The 15,389-nt window shown below is 32.5% G+C and overlaps 1 protein-coding gene across 6 annotated transcripts in view; it reads left to right on the top strand.

Moving 5' to 3' along the window:
• Window positions 1–15,389, top strand: part of Orp8 (Oxysterol-binding protein-related protein 8) — a 41,130-nt gene that overhangs the window by 12,069 nt on the left and 13,672 nt on the right. For 3 of the 6 annotated variants that reach the window (XM_070105875.1, XM_036361438.2, XM_070105877.1), the window contains exons 2-3: window positions 418–519; window positions 12,971–13,029. In XM_070105875.1, coding sequence (XP_069961976.1) covers window positions 418–519; window positions 12,971–13,029 — 161 coding nt within the window. Of the gene's footprint in view, window positions 1–417; window positions 520–8,400; window positions 9,063–12,970; window positions 13,030–15,389 lie in introns of those variants that run through there. The other 3 variants (XM_036361431.2, XM_036361433.2, XM_070105876.1) reach the window with 2 other exon arrangements.

Here is a 15,389-nt window from a genome sequence, read left to right as displayed (position 1 = left end):
ACATTACTAGCAAGGGAAGTAAAATAAGTTTTTTTTCAAACAATAAAATATTCTTGTAGCAAGCATCAAATACTGAATTATTACTAAATATCCAACATACAACAATATTACTCAATTAAGTACAATCAATCTGCTCTTTTTCATACTTTTATCTTCATTTATTACATTTTTCTAGTGTCTGTGCTTGTTTTCAATGTAAATTTTGCCTTTTTCCATATGCAAGTTTTCTTTAATATGTTTTCTCCAAATATTTGTTAATTAAAAATTTTTTTATTTATTAATTATTTAAGTGTATTTGTGCGTATAAGTTTTCGTGCTAATCTCAGTGGCGTTTATTGTATTGAATGTTATTCTCCATCTTGTTGTTGTAGTGTAACTAATTAAATTTCTAAAAATATTTATGTAACGCTTTCGCAGCTTTTGATTTCAAGTTTATGCGGCGCGCATCTTCGAAAGTTCTATTGCCAAAACTTCCGTCCACAGATAGCTTGAGCAACAGTCCGGGTCCATCATCGCCAGGTGAATGTTTTCCAAATTTTGTCTACAAACTCAATTCCTTTTACAATTTCTATGTACTTATGTACCATGTTTAGCTAATGCATATAACACAAACTTTAGTTTATATAATATATAATTGGCTATAACAAACGATACAAATGAACACACAACACGTGAGAAAAGCAAACATCTATAATGTGATATGTTGTACGAGTATGTCTATGAGCAGAGCACGAAAAGACCAGTGGTCCTATACATACTTTACAAATGATCTCAAAGAATATATTTTGGTGTTTGCTGCACAAAATACTTAAATTGTATATTATTTGTACATCATAGCAATTATGTTTTGCAATTTGGTATTTTTTGTTGTTGCCTAACTTATATTAATATATAGATATATGATCTATAGCACATATTGTACAAGTAATTAATTTCTGCACCCCTAGATAGTTGCTGCTTAAGTAAAAGTTTTATAGTACGCTTGCGCACATTTATTAATGCATAAAGTTAGTAAAATATTATTATATAATAGCAGTTTGACCGTGGTTATTTGAAGGCACTACCGGAAGCACTTTTTACTCGTATATCGGTGTGTAAACACAGAATAATTTGAAAAAAAAAATTATATGTGCGAAATGTTTATTTAACTAAGCCTTATATTTGGCTTTCCAATAGGGATGATTTGATTTCTAAGTATCGTTTCGGCCATTTTTAATATGACATATTCTGTAATTTTTTACATTGTATTCAGTAATGTTTACAATTTTATCATGAAAAGATATACACATTAAAATTTATTACGAAAATAATCGTTCTCCAATTGCAACTTTTTGTGTGCTTTTGCCATTTTATGGTCGTAAGAAAATGTATGCGAAGAAAATCCACAAATTATTCATGAACAACCATTATCACCTAAATTGACTGATCTTGTTTTTGGAATCAACGGTCCGTACTTCTTTCGAAATGAAGTTGATGACACCGTTACTGTCAATAGAGAGCTGTATAGATCGATGATAATCAACTTTTAATGGCCGCAATTGGAAGAAGTTGAACTTGACCGCACGTGCAACAACCGTATTATTGCGAGAAAAGTTTGGAGATTCGATAATTTCAAGAAATTATGACATTGAATGACTTCGAAGAAGTTGTGATATAACATCATTAGGCATAATGGCAAAAGTACTCGAAAATTGGGTTCATCGAATTCGTTACTGCAAAATAAGTTGTAGAAGCAATTTGAATGATGTTATATTCAAAACTTTATTGTATCGATTGTATTTTACATAAAATTAAAAAATTATATAGTAAATTAATTAGTAAATTTTTTTTTTTTTTTAAATCATATCACTCTTATTTGAAAACCTGTACAATAATAATACATTGTATTTTGACAGAAAATCTTCCTAAAACAAAGGGTCGTCTTAATTGGACACTTTAAATTTCAGAAAACCACAAAAAAAAAAGTAAAGAGAGTGAAGTCTGAAGAACTGTGTCAAAGTACCTATTTGTAACAGACGGCTTAAGAGTCACTTTTTGTTCATGCAATAGCGTTTTATAAAAGTCGCAACTAGAGAATCTCTGTTCCGCAGGTGCGGTAATATATTAGCGTTGTCGAAAACTGAAACCGTTGAGTACCAATCGAAACTTCTTCCTATTTGAAATACTATTATCAATTTAAACGATATAACGTTAAATGGTTAGCATTGTTATTATAGTATAGATTGCATATAGTGGAAAAACAAATCCTCAGTGCATACTTTTAGGATACTGTGATATTTGAGGATACACCTTCAGATACAATTAATGTTTCTTCATGTGCTCCGCAAGGTAGTCATCTGGGCCCGATTCTGTTCTTCTTGTTTATTAACGATATCTCTTCAGTAATAGAATTCTCAAAAATTTTATTATAAGCTGACGACGTAAAGCTTTTTAAATCATACACTTCAACTGAGGAAAGGTGTCTGTTGCAAACAGACTTAAACTATTTGATTGCATGGTGTGATAGAAATGATTTGCCATTGAATCTCAATAAATGTAAGATGATGTGCTTTTCCCGTAGATCTGTGCACCACTCTTCTTATGTAATAAAACACCATAATCTAGAGCAAGTTTTTAACTATGTTGATTTGGGAGTTAATATGGACCCTAAGCTTAATTTCAGTCTTCATATTGATACCATGGTCTTGAAAGCAAAAGCTGTCCTCAGTTTTGTTAAACGTTGGTCTAAAGAAGTTAGAGATCCGTAGATTAATAAAACACTTTATACAACTTTAGTTAGACCTATATTGGTATATGGCTCTGTTGTATGGAACCCTAGCTACCAAATCCATTCTGACAAGTAAGAGTCGGTTCAAAAACAATTTTTACTTTTCGCCTTAGCGCATTTCCGATGGGATGCTAGGGTAAGTCTACCTCCATACACTAGTCTTTTAAAACTTATTAATCTACCTACACTTTCTAGTCGTAGGGAAATGCTTGGCATAATATTCTTAGTGAAACTTTTGAATGGAACTGTTTGCAGTTCTTTTCTCCTGTCTGAAATTAAATTTAATATCCCGTTTAGACCTTTACTGCTAAAATCCTGTAGATCAAATTTTGAACTAAACGAGCCATTCCGCCGTATATGTCATGATTTTAATTCTCATTCCAGCACATTTGACTTATCTGACTCACTATTCAAAATTAAAAAGACTTTATTGTTTTCTCTTAATAAATGAAAATGTAACAATTTATTATATTGTAACTTTAGATCTTGGCTGTTGAAATTTTTGTTTCTGTAGCTGAGCACTTTTAGATCTCAACACTTAAAAAACTCTCTTGCCTTTTCTGACTCGGCTAATTCCGCACGTATGCGGATTGCTCCTTTCGCGTCGGTTGGGCGGGAGGAGCGTAATCGTTGGGTTATTATTATTATTATAAACATAGTTGTATTAGATACTGCCCAAATCCAAATAATGTTTTAAATATCCCTTACCAATAATATTTATATAAAAACTAGAATTACATTGTATCAAACAGAAAAGAATTAAATAAAAACAGTCTACTCAATATCGTATAAAAATATTCTTTACACATACTTATATTTTCTTTTTGAACATAATTTCCATTTGAAAGAAAATTACGTTACACTCGACCACTGTATGTACCCACGTGTATATGTACTTGTAGTATGCGTCATACTACTCTACTATGAATGTATTATTGCTTGGCTGCTTGGCATCGTCACTTAACTTTATTCTAATCTTACTTCCTCCCCACCCTCTGGTACAAATATTTGTTCAACTGATGTCATTTGGTTGACGGTAATTTAATTACTGAGGAAAACATATACGGGCATTCTTAAAACATATCCCAGCAATAAATTATTAGAGTAATATTTAATGAGAGTACACCCGGAGTACTATTTATAGAGTACAATTGGGAATGAATTAGTTCTCAACCAAACTTTTAGGATACATTTGTGTATCAATTCGTGTCACACTAATATATTTTGATTCATTAGAAGATGGACTAGTTGTAAAATTATAGAAGTGAAAAAAAAATGAAAATAATTAGTGTTAGATGGTAAATGCTTGAAAACGATTAGCCCTTCGGGTATAAAAGTGTACAATTAGTCTCTTCATAGACTCTAGTGGAATAAAAAGAATAAGTTCGTTCCATACAAAACGATTAAAAGTGGTTTTAATCATATGTTGATATGCGACTAATCACGGTCTCATTCCGGAATTTTTGCGTTTTTGGTAGGGTATGATACTTGTATATGTACCAGTACATATATATATCGCGGGTTGTTGTCTGAGCTAACTTTTAATATATAATACGTACATATTTGTGCACTGTATATTTTATTTAACGGCAAAATATTGTTATATTTTTTTTTTGAGCGATTATCAAAGCTATTTCAAATTGGTTTATAGCCGTAAATAAAATATTTAAAATATATTGTAGCAGATATACAATATAAAAGCAGATTTTAATATTGTTTATGCCAAAGTATCTCAGCCAAATGGTTCAAATAAATTTTGTATTTAAGGTCTCCTTCGGACCACATAACCTCTTAATTACTCTTTTTAGTACTGTTCGGATAGTTGATCCCTAAAACACTATTGGGAAAAAAACAACTTATCAATATCAACATATATTTATACATATTTATGAACTTACGGCAGAATTCAAAGGTACTAGAAATATGATAACTGCGAGTACATTGGAGTTTATAACTGTTACTACGCACCGTTATTAGTAGGTATTTACTAATTAAATACTATATTATTTTCTTATTCTTATCAGATGATAAAATTAGACCAAGTTTGCCTAGAAAACGCGTGAGGCATTTACACAGATAGTTACTATGTATATATCTACTATATATTTGTATATAATGTGCTAAATAATAAGTATTTTTATTAGCACAAAGTCTTTGTATGCAAGGTGTTAATTACTTGCTCGTAAATTTAATGCGAAAAACTTTCTGGTACGAGAGTACAAACGTGAGAGCCGAGTAATAAATCCTACATTGTTTACATATGTTCATAGTTCAAAAGCTTTAAATATGCTAATTAAAATTTTGAAAAAATTAACAGCTTCATTAAAAATGCTTCAATTAAAATGTGCTCTTTTTCTTACACATACCGCTTGTAAAGTAATTGCTACGGAACTAGTTTATATTATATGAGTTATCCTAGTTCAAGTTGACAAATCAATTATCTTGTACAATCACTATGACTGACTGCTCTTTTTAATGTGGAAAACCTATTACTAAATTCAATTTAGGATGTCGCTTGTTTATCCGAGATGATACAAGAGGACTTTATAGGAGCCGGGGTTAAAATTACACTCTGGGCATGGCACCTCCTACATTTAGGTGGAAACCCATATATTGGGACCCGCTCAACCGATTTTAGATACATACTTGATATATTAGAAGAGATAATCTCTATCTGATATCAATAAGGCCGTATGCCAAATATGGGTTGAATCAGATCTGATTTTTTCCCTTAGTTCCCATATACCTAATAGAAAAATTTTCGAACTTCCGGCTGACTTTACACCGTAAATATCGGTCAAAATGTGAGTTATCTTAATGGAATTAAAAGAGCGTGTTTTTCTTATAACAATGTATCTTTGTGCATAAAATGGATAATATCGGTTTAATATTTGCCCTAGCCGCCATTTAACTAATATCAGGATTTTAAAACAACCGGTTGACTCTATCTCGTATATATTGGTGATGGTATGTGAGATACCTTAATGAAACACAGAAATTATCATTTTCTGTGGTAATGGCAAAAATGGATAAAAGTGGTCCAATACTATCCCTATATCACATATACCAAATATAATATAAGATTTTCAAACTTCAGATTGACTTTATTTCGTATATATCGGTCAATATCTTAACAAAATTAACTGAACGGTTAATATTAGATATACTATAGTTTAATGCCGAAAATGTGTGATATTTGTCTACGAATTAACCAAATCCGCATATACCACATATGTATAATGATTTTCGTTATTCTAACAAACCCAACGCTCAATATGTATGTCGGTCAGTGTATGAGTTATATATGTATCAAATTAATTAATTGAAAGAATTTTCCCGAATTTGAACCTTGCAAGTTTAAAGGGTATGAAATGTTTGATTACACCTAATCTTAGCCCTTCCTCACTTGTTTTTTGTTTATGAGCAACAATCTAAGCAGAGTTTTATCTTCTTTATAATCAAAACCAGTCATATTTTGAATGGTAAACTCTGAGTTTAAGAGAAGTGTTGAAAAGTAAACACCAAGTAGATCAATAAACTTGAGTTTGTGGCGCAACATGAATGTAATATTAGAGCGAATGATTTCTTTTAATTATTAAATTTTTTATGTGTTTATCTAACCAGTATACGATCACTGCATATTAATCGTAGCTCGTTCTGTGAAAAGATTATATAGGCGTTATCATGCATGTGCACATACATATGTATGTACTTAAACATCTGCTTTACTACTATTTATACCCAAAGGTATATACAATATATATAAGTAACTTTATCCGAAAGTAAAATTGGTTTTGCTGAATGCACGCTTTATAATTAATAAAAAAATTATTAAATGGTTATTTGTTATCGCAATAGTCTGTTATGTATGTTGATTAAAAATATAAGTTTGGCATTTAATAAACTTACTTTTATTATCTTTTTTTTTCGTTATTTATGCTCTCTTTGAGTATTGATAAGACCGCGTTTATTTGGAAATAAATCATGAAACTTGTTGCTGTTGGTGTAACCTCTCGCATTTTGTTGTCGTATTATTATATAGCTTCCTGCTGCATATACAAAGTTGACTATTCACAATTATATGCTTTTCATAATTAATTTATAATTATTGCTGCTTCAAGAGAAAGAAAATCGTGCAATATTACTTTCCGGTTCGAAAAGGAACTGGGTAGTTTTGCTGAATGTATTGATGACTTTTCATAGCTATTTCTTCTACGAACCGCAATTATGCACGTAGTGCTGATTTTTGGTTCACGAATCGATTGCTGAAAAAGTGTTGTCATCAAAGAGCCATTTTGATAATTTTGACCAGTTTTTACCGAAAAATTGTTTGAAAATAGCAAATCGCAATATTGTGCTTTCGTGTTTGACTTTCCTATCGTCAACGTTTTAGATTAGGGTTTCTTTTCCATGTTCCATTTCCAACATTCATATACGTTGCCATTTGCATTGGCTCTAATTCCACTCTTAATTTCCCATTTAAATTTCTTGGCACAATTATCGTTGCCAGCGAATTGCTCATTATACAAATCTATTTATGTATGCATGTATTTATCGATAGGAAATATGGTCTAATTGATTTTTTATCTTTACCGATTTATTGTGTGCGCTTCAAGCGAAATATTCAAAGTCTACCGGCAATGATTGCCGGCATCAGTCACATTGCTGACGACATAAATGTTCAGCGCCAAATCATTCTTGATAAGGCAGAGAAAAATTCGAGTGGAGGGAACAAAATATACTCAAACGATTTTGTTCATCTACTTTTTAATAGTTAATTCCATATCGTATTTGGGTTTTTATGGTTGAATTTGGACTACATATGAGGTAAATGGGGTAAACTGGTCCAAAATTGACTAGTTGGTTGCAGCTCATCTAGCCATGAAATGACGTTACGTTAAATTTAGTGTTTATTCCGACATCCTGACATATATAGAATACTTTATATGTCTATGTATATGATTTGGGATAGAATTGTACCTCTCGTCTATTGGTTGTAGCAAAGGCTTGAAGTTTTCGTCGATATGTTTTAATGTTTGATGGACAGCCTCGTATTTCGTTAGAGTGCTGAATTATTGAACACAAAGTTTCTTTTCTGGAATATAAAATTTTATCCCTAACTGAAAAACCAATTTTCATAGACATAATTATTTTTCGGTTTTACAAATAACCGTTAATTAAAGTAAACTATAATACTATATGGTACCCATAGCATTGGGGTACAAAAAAATAAAAACGTTTAAGAAAGGCGTCACAGCAATTTGGCTTTAGTGAGCGCTAAAACGCGAATATTTGACAGCAGAACGGCGCTGAGGTGCTGAGAGCCTATGAAATTGTGATTAGTTAGTTTTTTTTTAAGCATTTCTTATTACTGTTGTTCCTGCTGATTTCATTGTCTGCCCGCATTACTCCCCTCACACACTTGACGATCGTCTTAGCGCGATTGCGGCATTTATCTCTTATTATTTTGAGATTTGAGATTAAACGCTTGTTCCACACTCTGCTTAACTGTTCCACTTGTTTGGTCTGAGTTTGCTAATTTAACATGCTGCTAGCACTTAGTATAGCAGAATTCTTGCGGCTGTTTGTGACTACACAGCGCCCACAAATCGCCCATAGCCGAGTCTATTGGTTCTTGCCGCGCTTTATTGGCATTGTTTACCTTAGCGGCGGTGCGGGGCCAGCAGTTAGCAGTCGGCGTAGTCAACAGCCGGTAAAGCTAAACAAACGCCGCGAGTGCGCTCAGCGATCGCTGAGAATTTCGACGCGCTGCCCAGTTTCCGCGAGCTGCCATGTGTTTTTCGACAATCGTACGCTCGCTATCTGAGTCAGTCGGCGGCTGCTATCGACGCCGTATGTAGTACGCAGAATACTGCACAGTTTTCGAACGTTTTTTGAGTGTTATCATCATTATTTGCATTTGCATTAACGCAGCAGTAACTTTTATTTGTGCGGCGATTTACTAATTACCTGTATTTACATACATACAAATATATGTGACTACATCAGTTGTTTAATATCTCAAGTGATAAAATACCGGAACGCATTATAACCTTATAAGCATTTGTTTTTGTTGTACACATACTCAGGAACATTTAGTCAAGTGCGGCTGTGTGCGTTTAAAACCGTGTTGAATTTCGAGTACTAGTCAGTAATAGAGTGTATTGTTTGTGTTAATTTACTCGCCTATGCAGCCTGATAATGCAATGTGCAGCTGGCAAATGTTGGTGAATGTGTCACATCGGCCGGAAAGTGCAGCGAACGGGTTAAATGTGGAAGAAGAAATTTTTTGCAAGTAAGTGAAAGTAAGTGGCATCACAACAGCAGCTGTTTGCCTGCTCGTCGGCTGTTGTGCGGTGCCACACGTCGTATACGTAACGTGCATGTGGCGTTTCGTGACGTATACGACGCCTGCAGCGCAATTGTAATTGCCAACAGCCTGCCATCCCACCGACTTGCATGTGTTCAGTGTGGTGTGTATATGTGTGTGTGTGTTTGATTTAAGTGTTTCAACGAACGGGTGGCTCTGCTGTGATATTCTTTGGTACAGATTTGCATATTATTAAATATACCCTGTGCGGTGCCATATTTATTTCTGATTTCTTTATGCCCACATTTTTGTTTGTTTATTATTTTAAAATTTCCTATATATATTTTTTTGATTTTTCTTCTTGTTTTATTTTATTTTTATACTCTTGCAACACCTTAAACTAATCGAGATAAATATAGGGTTATATTCATATTTATAAATTATCAGGATGACGAGGCGAGTTGAAATCCGGATGTCTGTCTGTCCGTCTGTCCGTCCAAGCTGTTACTTGAGTAAAAATCAATCATTATGAAACTTTTTAGACGTGGTTTTTGGGAAAAAAGTAAGAACGAGTTCGTAGATGGGCGTAATCGGATCACTGCCACGCCCATATAACGAAAACCACTAAAGTCCTATAACTAAGCACTTAATTAAGATATAGAATTGTAATTTGACACAAGGGATTACAGTAACAAGGGGCACCGGTGGCCTAAAAATTTTGTAAAAATGGCCGTGGCTCCGCCCTCTAACAGGTTTTATGTGTATATTTCCTAAATCACTATTTCTATAATAACAAAATTCACTCAGGAGAAATCGTTTTAGCACCCCTACCGACAGCGTGAATATTGGTGAAATCGCGTGATAACTCCGCCCACTCCCCATATAACTGTTTTGTTTAAAACTACTAACAGTGCGATAACTCATTAAATAAACAAGTCAAATTTTACATCCGAAATAGTAAGAGTGGGCTTTATAGGAGCCGGAGTCAAAATTAGGCGATGGGCTTAGCACTGCCCACATTTAGATGAAAACCCATATCTCGGGACCTGCTCGACCGATTTCAGCCAATATATGGTATGTAGTATTATTTCGATATTCTTATGCCACAGTGTAAAAGTGACGATATCGGACTACAACCACGGCTACCTCTCATACAACACAATTTTAAAATCCAAATAATTCTTTCACTTTCGAGTATACAAATTAAGTACCAACGAATATATCGGGATAAAACTTTGCACGAATACTGACTTTGAAGTCTGCCAGCTTATGACTAAATATTATCCAATTGGAACCAAATCTGTTCAAGCCGCAGGAACCGAATATATGGACCCCAGTTCTTATGGCGAACTTTTTATCGAATATATCTGTCAATCTGTGAGATATGTTATGGAAACCCAGAGAGAATCTTTACCTGATATTAATATGCCTGTGTGCCAAAAAAAGGGCTTGAATTGGATAAATAATTCCCTTAATCCCCATATACCTAATAGATAATTTTTGTTCCGGTTGACTTTATACCGCAAATCGTGTTTTTTCATAACAATGTATCTTTGAATTAAATGGTTAAAATCGGGTGATAACTTGCCCTAACCGTTATATAACTAATATCAGGATTTTAAAACATCCGGTTACCTTTATCCGGTATATATTGGTGATGGTATGTGAGGTACCTACATGAAACTCATATATCATCTTTTTCTGTGGTAATCGCAAAAATGTTTAAAAGCGGTCCAATACTATCCCTATCTCTCATATACAAAATATAATATACGATTTTCAAACTTAGATATCTTAACAAAATTAACTGAACGGATAATATTGGAGATACTATAGTTTAATGCCGAAAATATGTGATATTGGTCTACGAATTACCCAAACCCTTATATAAGACATATTATATAATGATTTTCGTTATTCTAAGAAACCCAATGCTCAAAATGTAGGTTAGTATATGAGTTATATATTATTTTTATAAAATTAATTAATTGAAGGAATTTCCCCGAATTTGATCCTTGCAAGTTGCAAGAGTATGAAATGTTCAGTCACACCCGAATTGAGCCCCTCCTCACTTGTTTTCTTTTTATGTTATTATGATTTTATTAATATAATTTTTTCTTTTTTTTCTTTTTTACCTTATAAAGTTTGTATTATGTAGTATACATATGTATAAATGATAAGCGCGACTAGCTGAGTCGATTTAGCGATGACCGTAAATATATATGTGTGAAATAGCTCCTCAGTTTTTGAGACATCGATCTGAAATTGTGTACACCTCCCATTCTAACCAAGAAGCAGCTCATTTGTCGGAACGGTATCGGACCACTATAGCATATAGTTGCCAGGAATCAAGTTATTGCGAGAAAAAACTTTTTATTTGACAATATTTCTTAACAAAATTCGGCATGGATTATTATTTAAAGCAACGGTACAATCTCCGAATAAATTGTTTAAATCGGACTACTATAGAGTATAGCTCCCACACAAACTGACCGATTAAAATCCAGATAAAGATCTTTTTAGACTCATTTATGCTAAAAGAAATGCACCTGTGAAGGGTATTATAGCTTAGGCAGTCGAAATTAATTATTATTTTTCTTATTTTTGATTTTTTATGCGCACATTTTTGGTTGCTTATTTATTACTGTTTTTTTTTAAATATATTTTTTTGCCGCTTTCTATTTTCTTCCTTCAATTTTTTGGATATAATTTAATTCTTTTTATTTATGTCGTTTCTTCGTTTTTTTTTTTTTTGTTAAATTGTTATTATTTCTTTGTTTTTTGTTCTGTATTTTTACTTTTTACTTTTTGTTTTTAATTTTTAATTTTCTCTTTTTCCTTGTTTTGTGGGCGCATTTTTGCTATGTTGTTTGCTTGAAAACGAAAAAACGAAACGGTGGACAGTTCTAAGTTGTAAACAAATAAGCGAAAAACAAAAACAAGAAAACAAACCACAGATAATTAATTGAATAATTGCTATGGCACCATATTTAGTTTTTCGCTCACTTCGACTGGCTTTATTTATGCAAATATTTATACCAAATGCAAGCGCTTATGGTTCTAAATGTGTGTATGTGTGTGTGTGCATGCGTTTATGGCAAAACTTTATATATCACCACAAGCGCCGGTGTCCCTCAATTATTCTACACTCGCTTAATACTTATACCTACACCCAAACACATACACGTACATACATATGCATATGTGCTGTTCTATACAATTTGTACGATGGCCAGTTTTCATTAGCTTCTGATTTTTAGTTTTCAGTTTAGTATTTTTGATTTCAGTGTCGCACACTCGTTGCGTTATATTGTTGTTATGTTCGGTGTTCGCTATGTGCTGTGCTGTGCTCTTTAGCTGTTGGGCTGTTTTGTTTGCACCGATATTTTTTTTCGATACCAACACGCTCGTGTATTCTCGCAGAGTTTTGTGCGAAGTTGACGTAGCGGCACTGTTGCGCCATTGTTACTAAATTTTTGCCGTTAAATTTCTTACTCAAAAGCCAAATGCTGGGAAAAGTATAATGATGTGCAAAATCACTTTAAAGTAAACTGTAAACAGTAAATATATTTACAAATGGCAGTTCATTAGCCAAAACCGTCAGTTGTGCAAATAAACAGCCAGTCAGCGAGTTGGCTGGTGCAACATTATTAGCGCTTAAAGAACTGAATGTGTTGTATATTGGATGATCGCTTCATTGTGCTATTGAGATACATGAGATACATATTTATGTAACGCTACAAATAGCAAAAAAAAAAAAACAATAATATAATTTTATATACAAAAAAAATTTAATTATTTTTTACATCTTAAAAAAAAAAATAATATTAAAACAAAACTATTTAAATACAGTGTTTTCCAAAACTAAATGTCAAACATGAAATTTCTTCTAGGACTTGCCAGTTGGGCAACAGATAGTCGTGACAAATACGATGGCAATCAAACAGATAAGGTGAGTACGACACTTTTGCTAACTCACTTATTTAGTACTCATCTAATATTTTGACTATTATTTATATACATGTACATATATGTACCGACACACACTATATATAACATATGCTATGCCTGCCGCTGGGTTGTCGTGACTAAATGCCGAATAACAAAAATAAAATTTTTTACTTTTTAATTCGTTTGCTTGTGATTTATTGCATAGTTTGGCGAATATTTTTTTTATGCCAAAGCAATATTTCTGCATATTTATATTCTAATAACGAACATTTTCTTTGAATATTAGAGAAAAATATATATCGATTATTATCCACACCCTTTCGTATTTGCGCGCGCGTTCTTTTTAGTTTTTGCTTGATTCACTTGTTGAAACCGGCTTCCGGGTACGAGTTGAGCATATCTGCAGTGATTTAGATTACGTCAGACTATCGTTTACCTTTTGGTATTCTCGCAATTGTTTTTTTAGTTATTCAAATTAAAATAATATTCATAAACAAAATCGTCTCAAGCAAAATTGAATATATATATATATATTTTTAAAGCAAACATTTCGATCGTCTTAAATGTCAAAATAACTTTAAAATTGAAAAACTAAAGGGAAAATGTTAACCTCGTCTGAAGCTATAATACCCTTCATAGGTACATTTCTTATAGCATAAAAGGGTATAATAGTATCTTTATCTATTTTGATCAATCAGTTTGTGTGGCTGCTACATATGTATATGCTATAATCGTCCGAACTGAACAGTATATTCGAAGATTGTAGTTTACCCTGGACAATAATTCGTGCAAAATTTTTTGAAGATACATTGTCAAAAAAACATTTCCATACAAGGAATACAAGAAACAAGATCGATATCTCAAAATGTAAGGTTCAGCGTATATTGGAATCAACTGCTTATATAGAAAGCTTTTTTATTTGCCGAAATATCTTAACGAAATTAGCACAGATTTTTGTCTATGGTAATGGTGGAATCTCCAAAAAAGTTGTTCCAATCGGTCTACAGCAGATAGCTGCCATACAAACTGAACGATTCGAATAAAGTGCTCGTATGGAAAGCTTCTTCATTTGACGAAATATCTTCACGAAATGTGTCATGGATTACTATTGTTCTTGTTGTAGCGGCATAATTTTGCCAAGTTGACAGTCCTTGTTAAAAATAAAAAATCAGGATTTGTTCCGGTTACGTATGCCCGACTTTAGTGAGACCGGACATCGATTATTGTCTAAGGCAAGGGTTGTTCATATCCAGTCACTATAGCATATAGCGGTCAGACACACTGATCAATCAAAATCAAGTGTTGTAAGGAAAACATAAACCTGTGAAGGGTATTGTAGCTTCGGTGCAGCCAAACTAACGGTTTTTCTTGCTTATTATTTCTACAGAATATCAAATAGTAAACTGCAGTAAATTTTTATTAACACTTTGTTAAAAAAATGTATTTTATAATATTTAATCTAATCTAGTATCTAAATCTCTATATATTATATAGTATAGTGATAAAAAAAAATTAAAATTTAATAAATTAAGTGAATTAAATTTAGTGCGATCTACAAAGGTGTTTGATAATTTAGCACCCTTATTTGAGCCAGTTTCGAGAGAACTGAGAAATTGCAACTAAGTATCTATTTTCTTCACGCATAAAAGTATAACTGACGAATTTATTTTGGGGTAAAAATTAGTGAAATGTTACCAACGGTTGCTTTTGTTGCATACATATGTACATAGGTGTATATGTAAATTTGTATTTGGGTTAAACGGTTTAGAAAACTACTTGAAATCATATTTCGGCGTTTAAATAAACGAATAAGAAACGAAAGGAGGCTAGCATATTTTTCTACAAATTGAGGTACAAATATTGTTTAAGCGGGTTTGAATTTCCTATTTTAATTCTAATTTTTTAAATACGTTATACTTAAAAATCATTTTAATTTTTGAAGCCTTTCTGGCAAATTTAAAGCATAAATTATTAAAGAATATTCGTATGCTTCGTTGTTTTTGTTATTCGAACGCGCATTTTGCTTTTATTTTCATTAGTTACACACAATAAAAAAACAAAATGAATTTTAACTATGTGAATCCCGTTACAATTCGCACCTTCTCAAAAAAAATCTCAAAAAAAAAAAAATATCAAAAAAAAAATCCGAAAAAAACGTTCAAATATACATTTGCACGTCCGCCGAAGCAGATATAAACAAGACATTTGCAATTTGTATTAAGTATCACTTGCGGCACGAGTAGATTTTAGCCAAAACAATTAGGATTATTTTTTCTTTAAGCTAATAAACTTTCTATATTAAGAGAAGTGCCCAACTAATAGCGTTTATCGGCAATAAAATAGGCGAACAAATTCTTTCCA

This window comes from Bactrocera oleae, chromosome 2 (assembly GCF_042242935.1).
Source record: "Bactrocera oleae isolate idBacOlea1 chromosome 2, idBacOlea1, whole genome shotgun sequence".
In the NCBI taxonomy this organism is placed as follows: Eukaryota; Metazoa; Arthropoda; class Insecta; order Diptera; family Tephritidae; genus Bactrocera; species Bactrocera oleae.
This window is presented reverse-complemented; position numbering and strand designations above follow the sequence as displayed.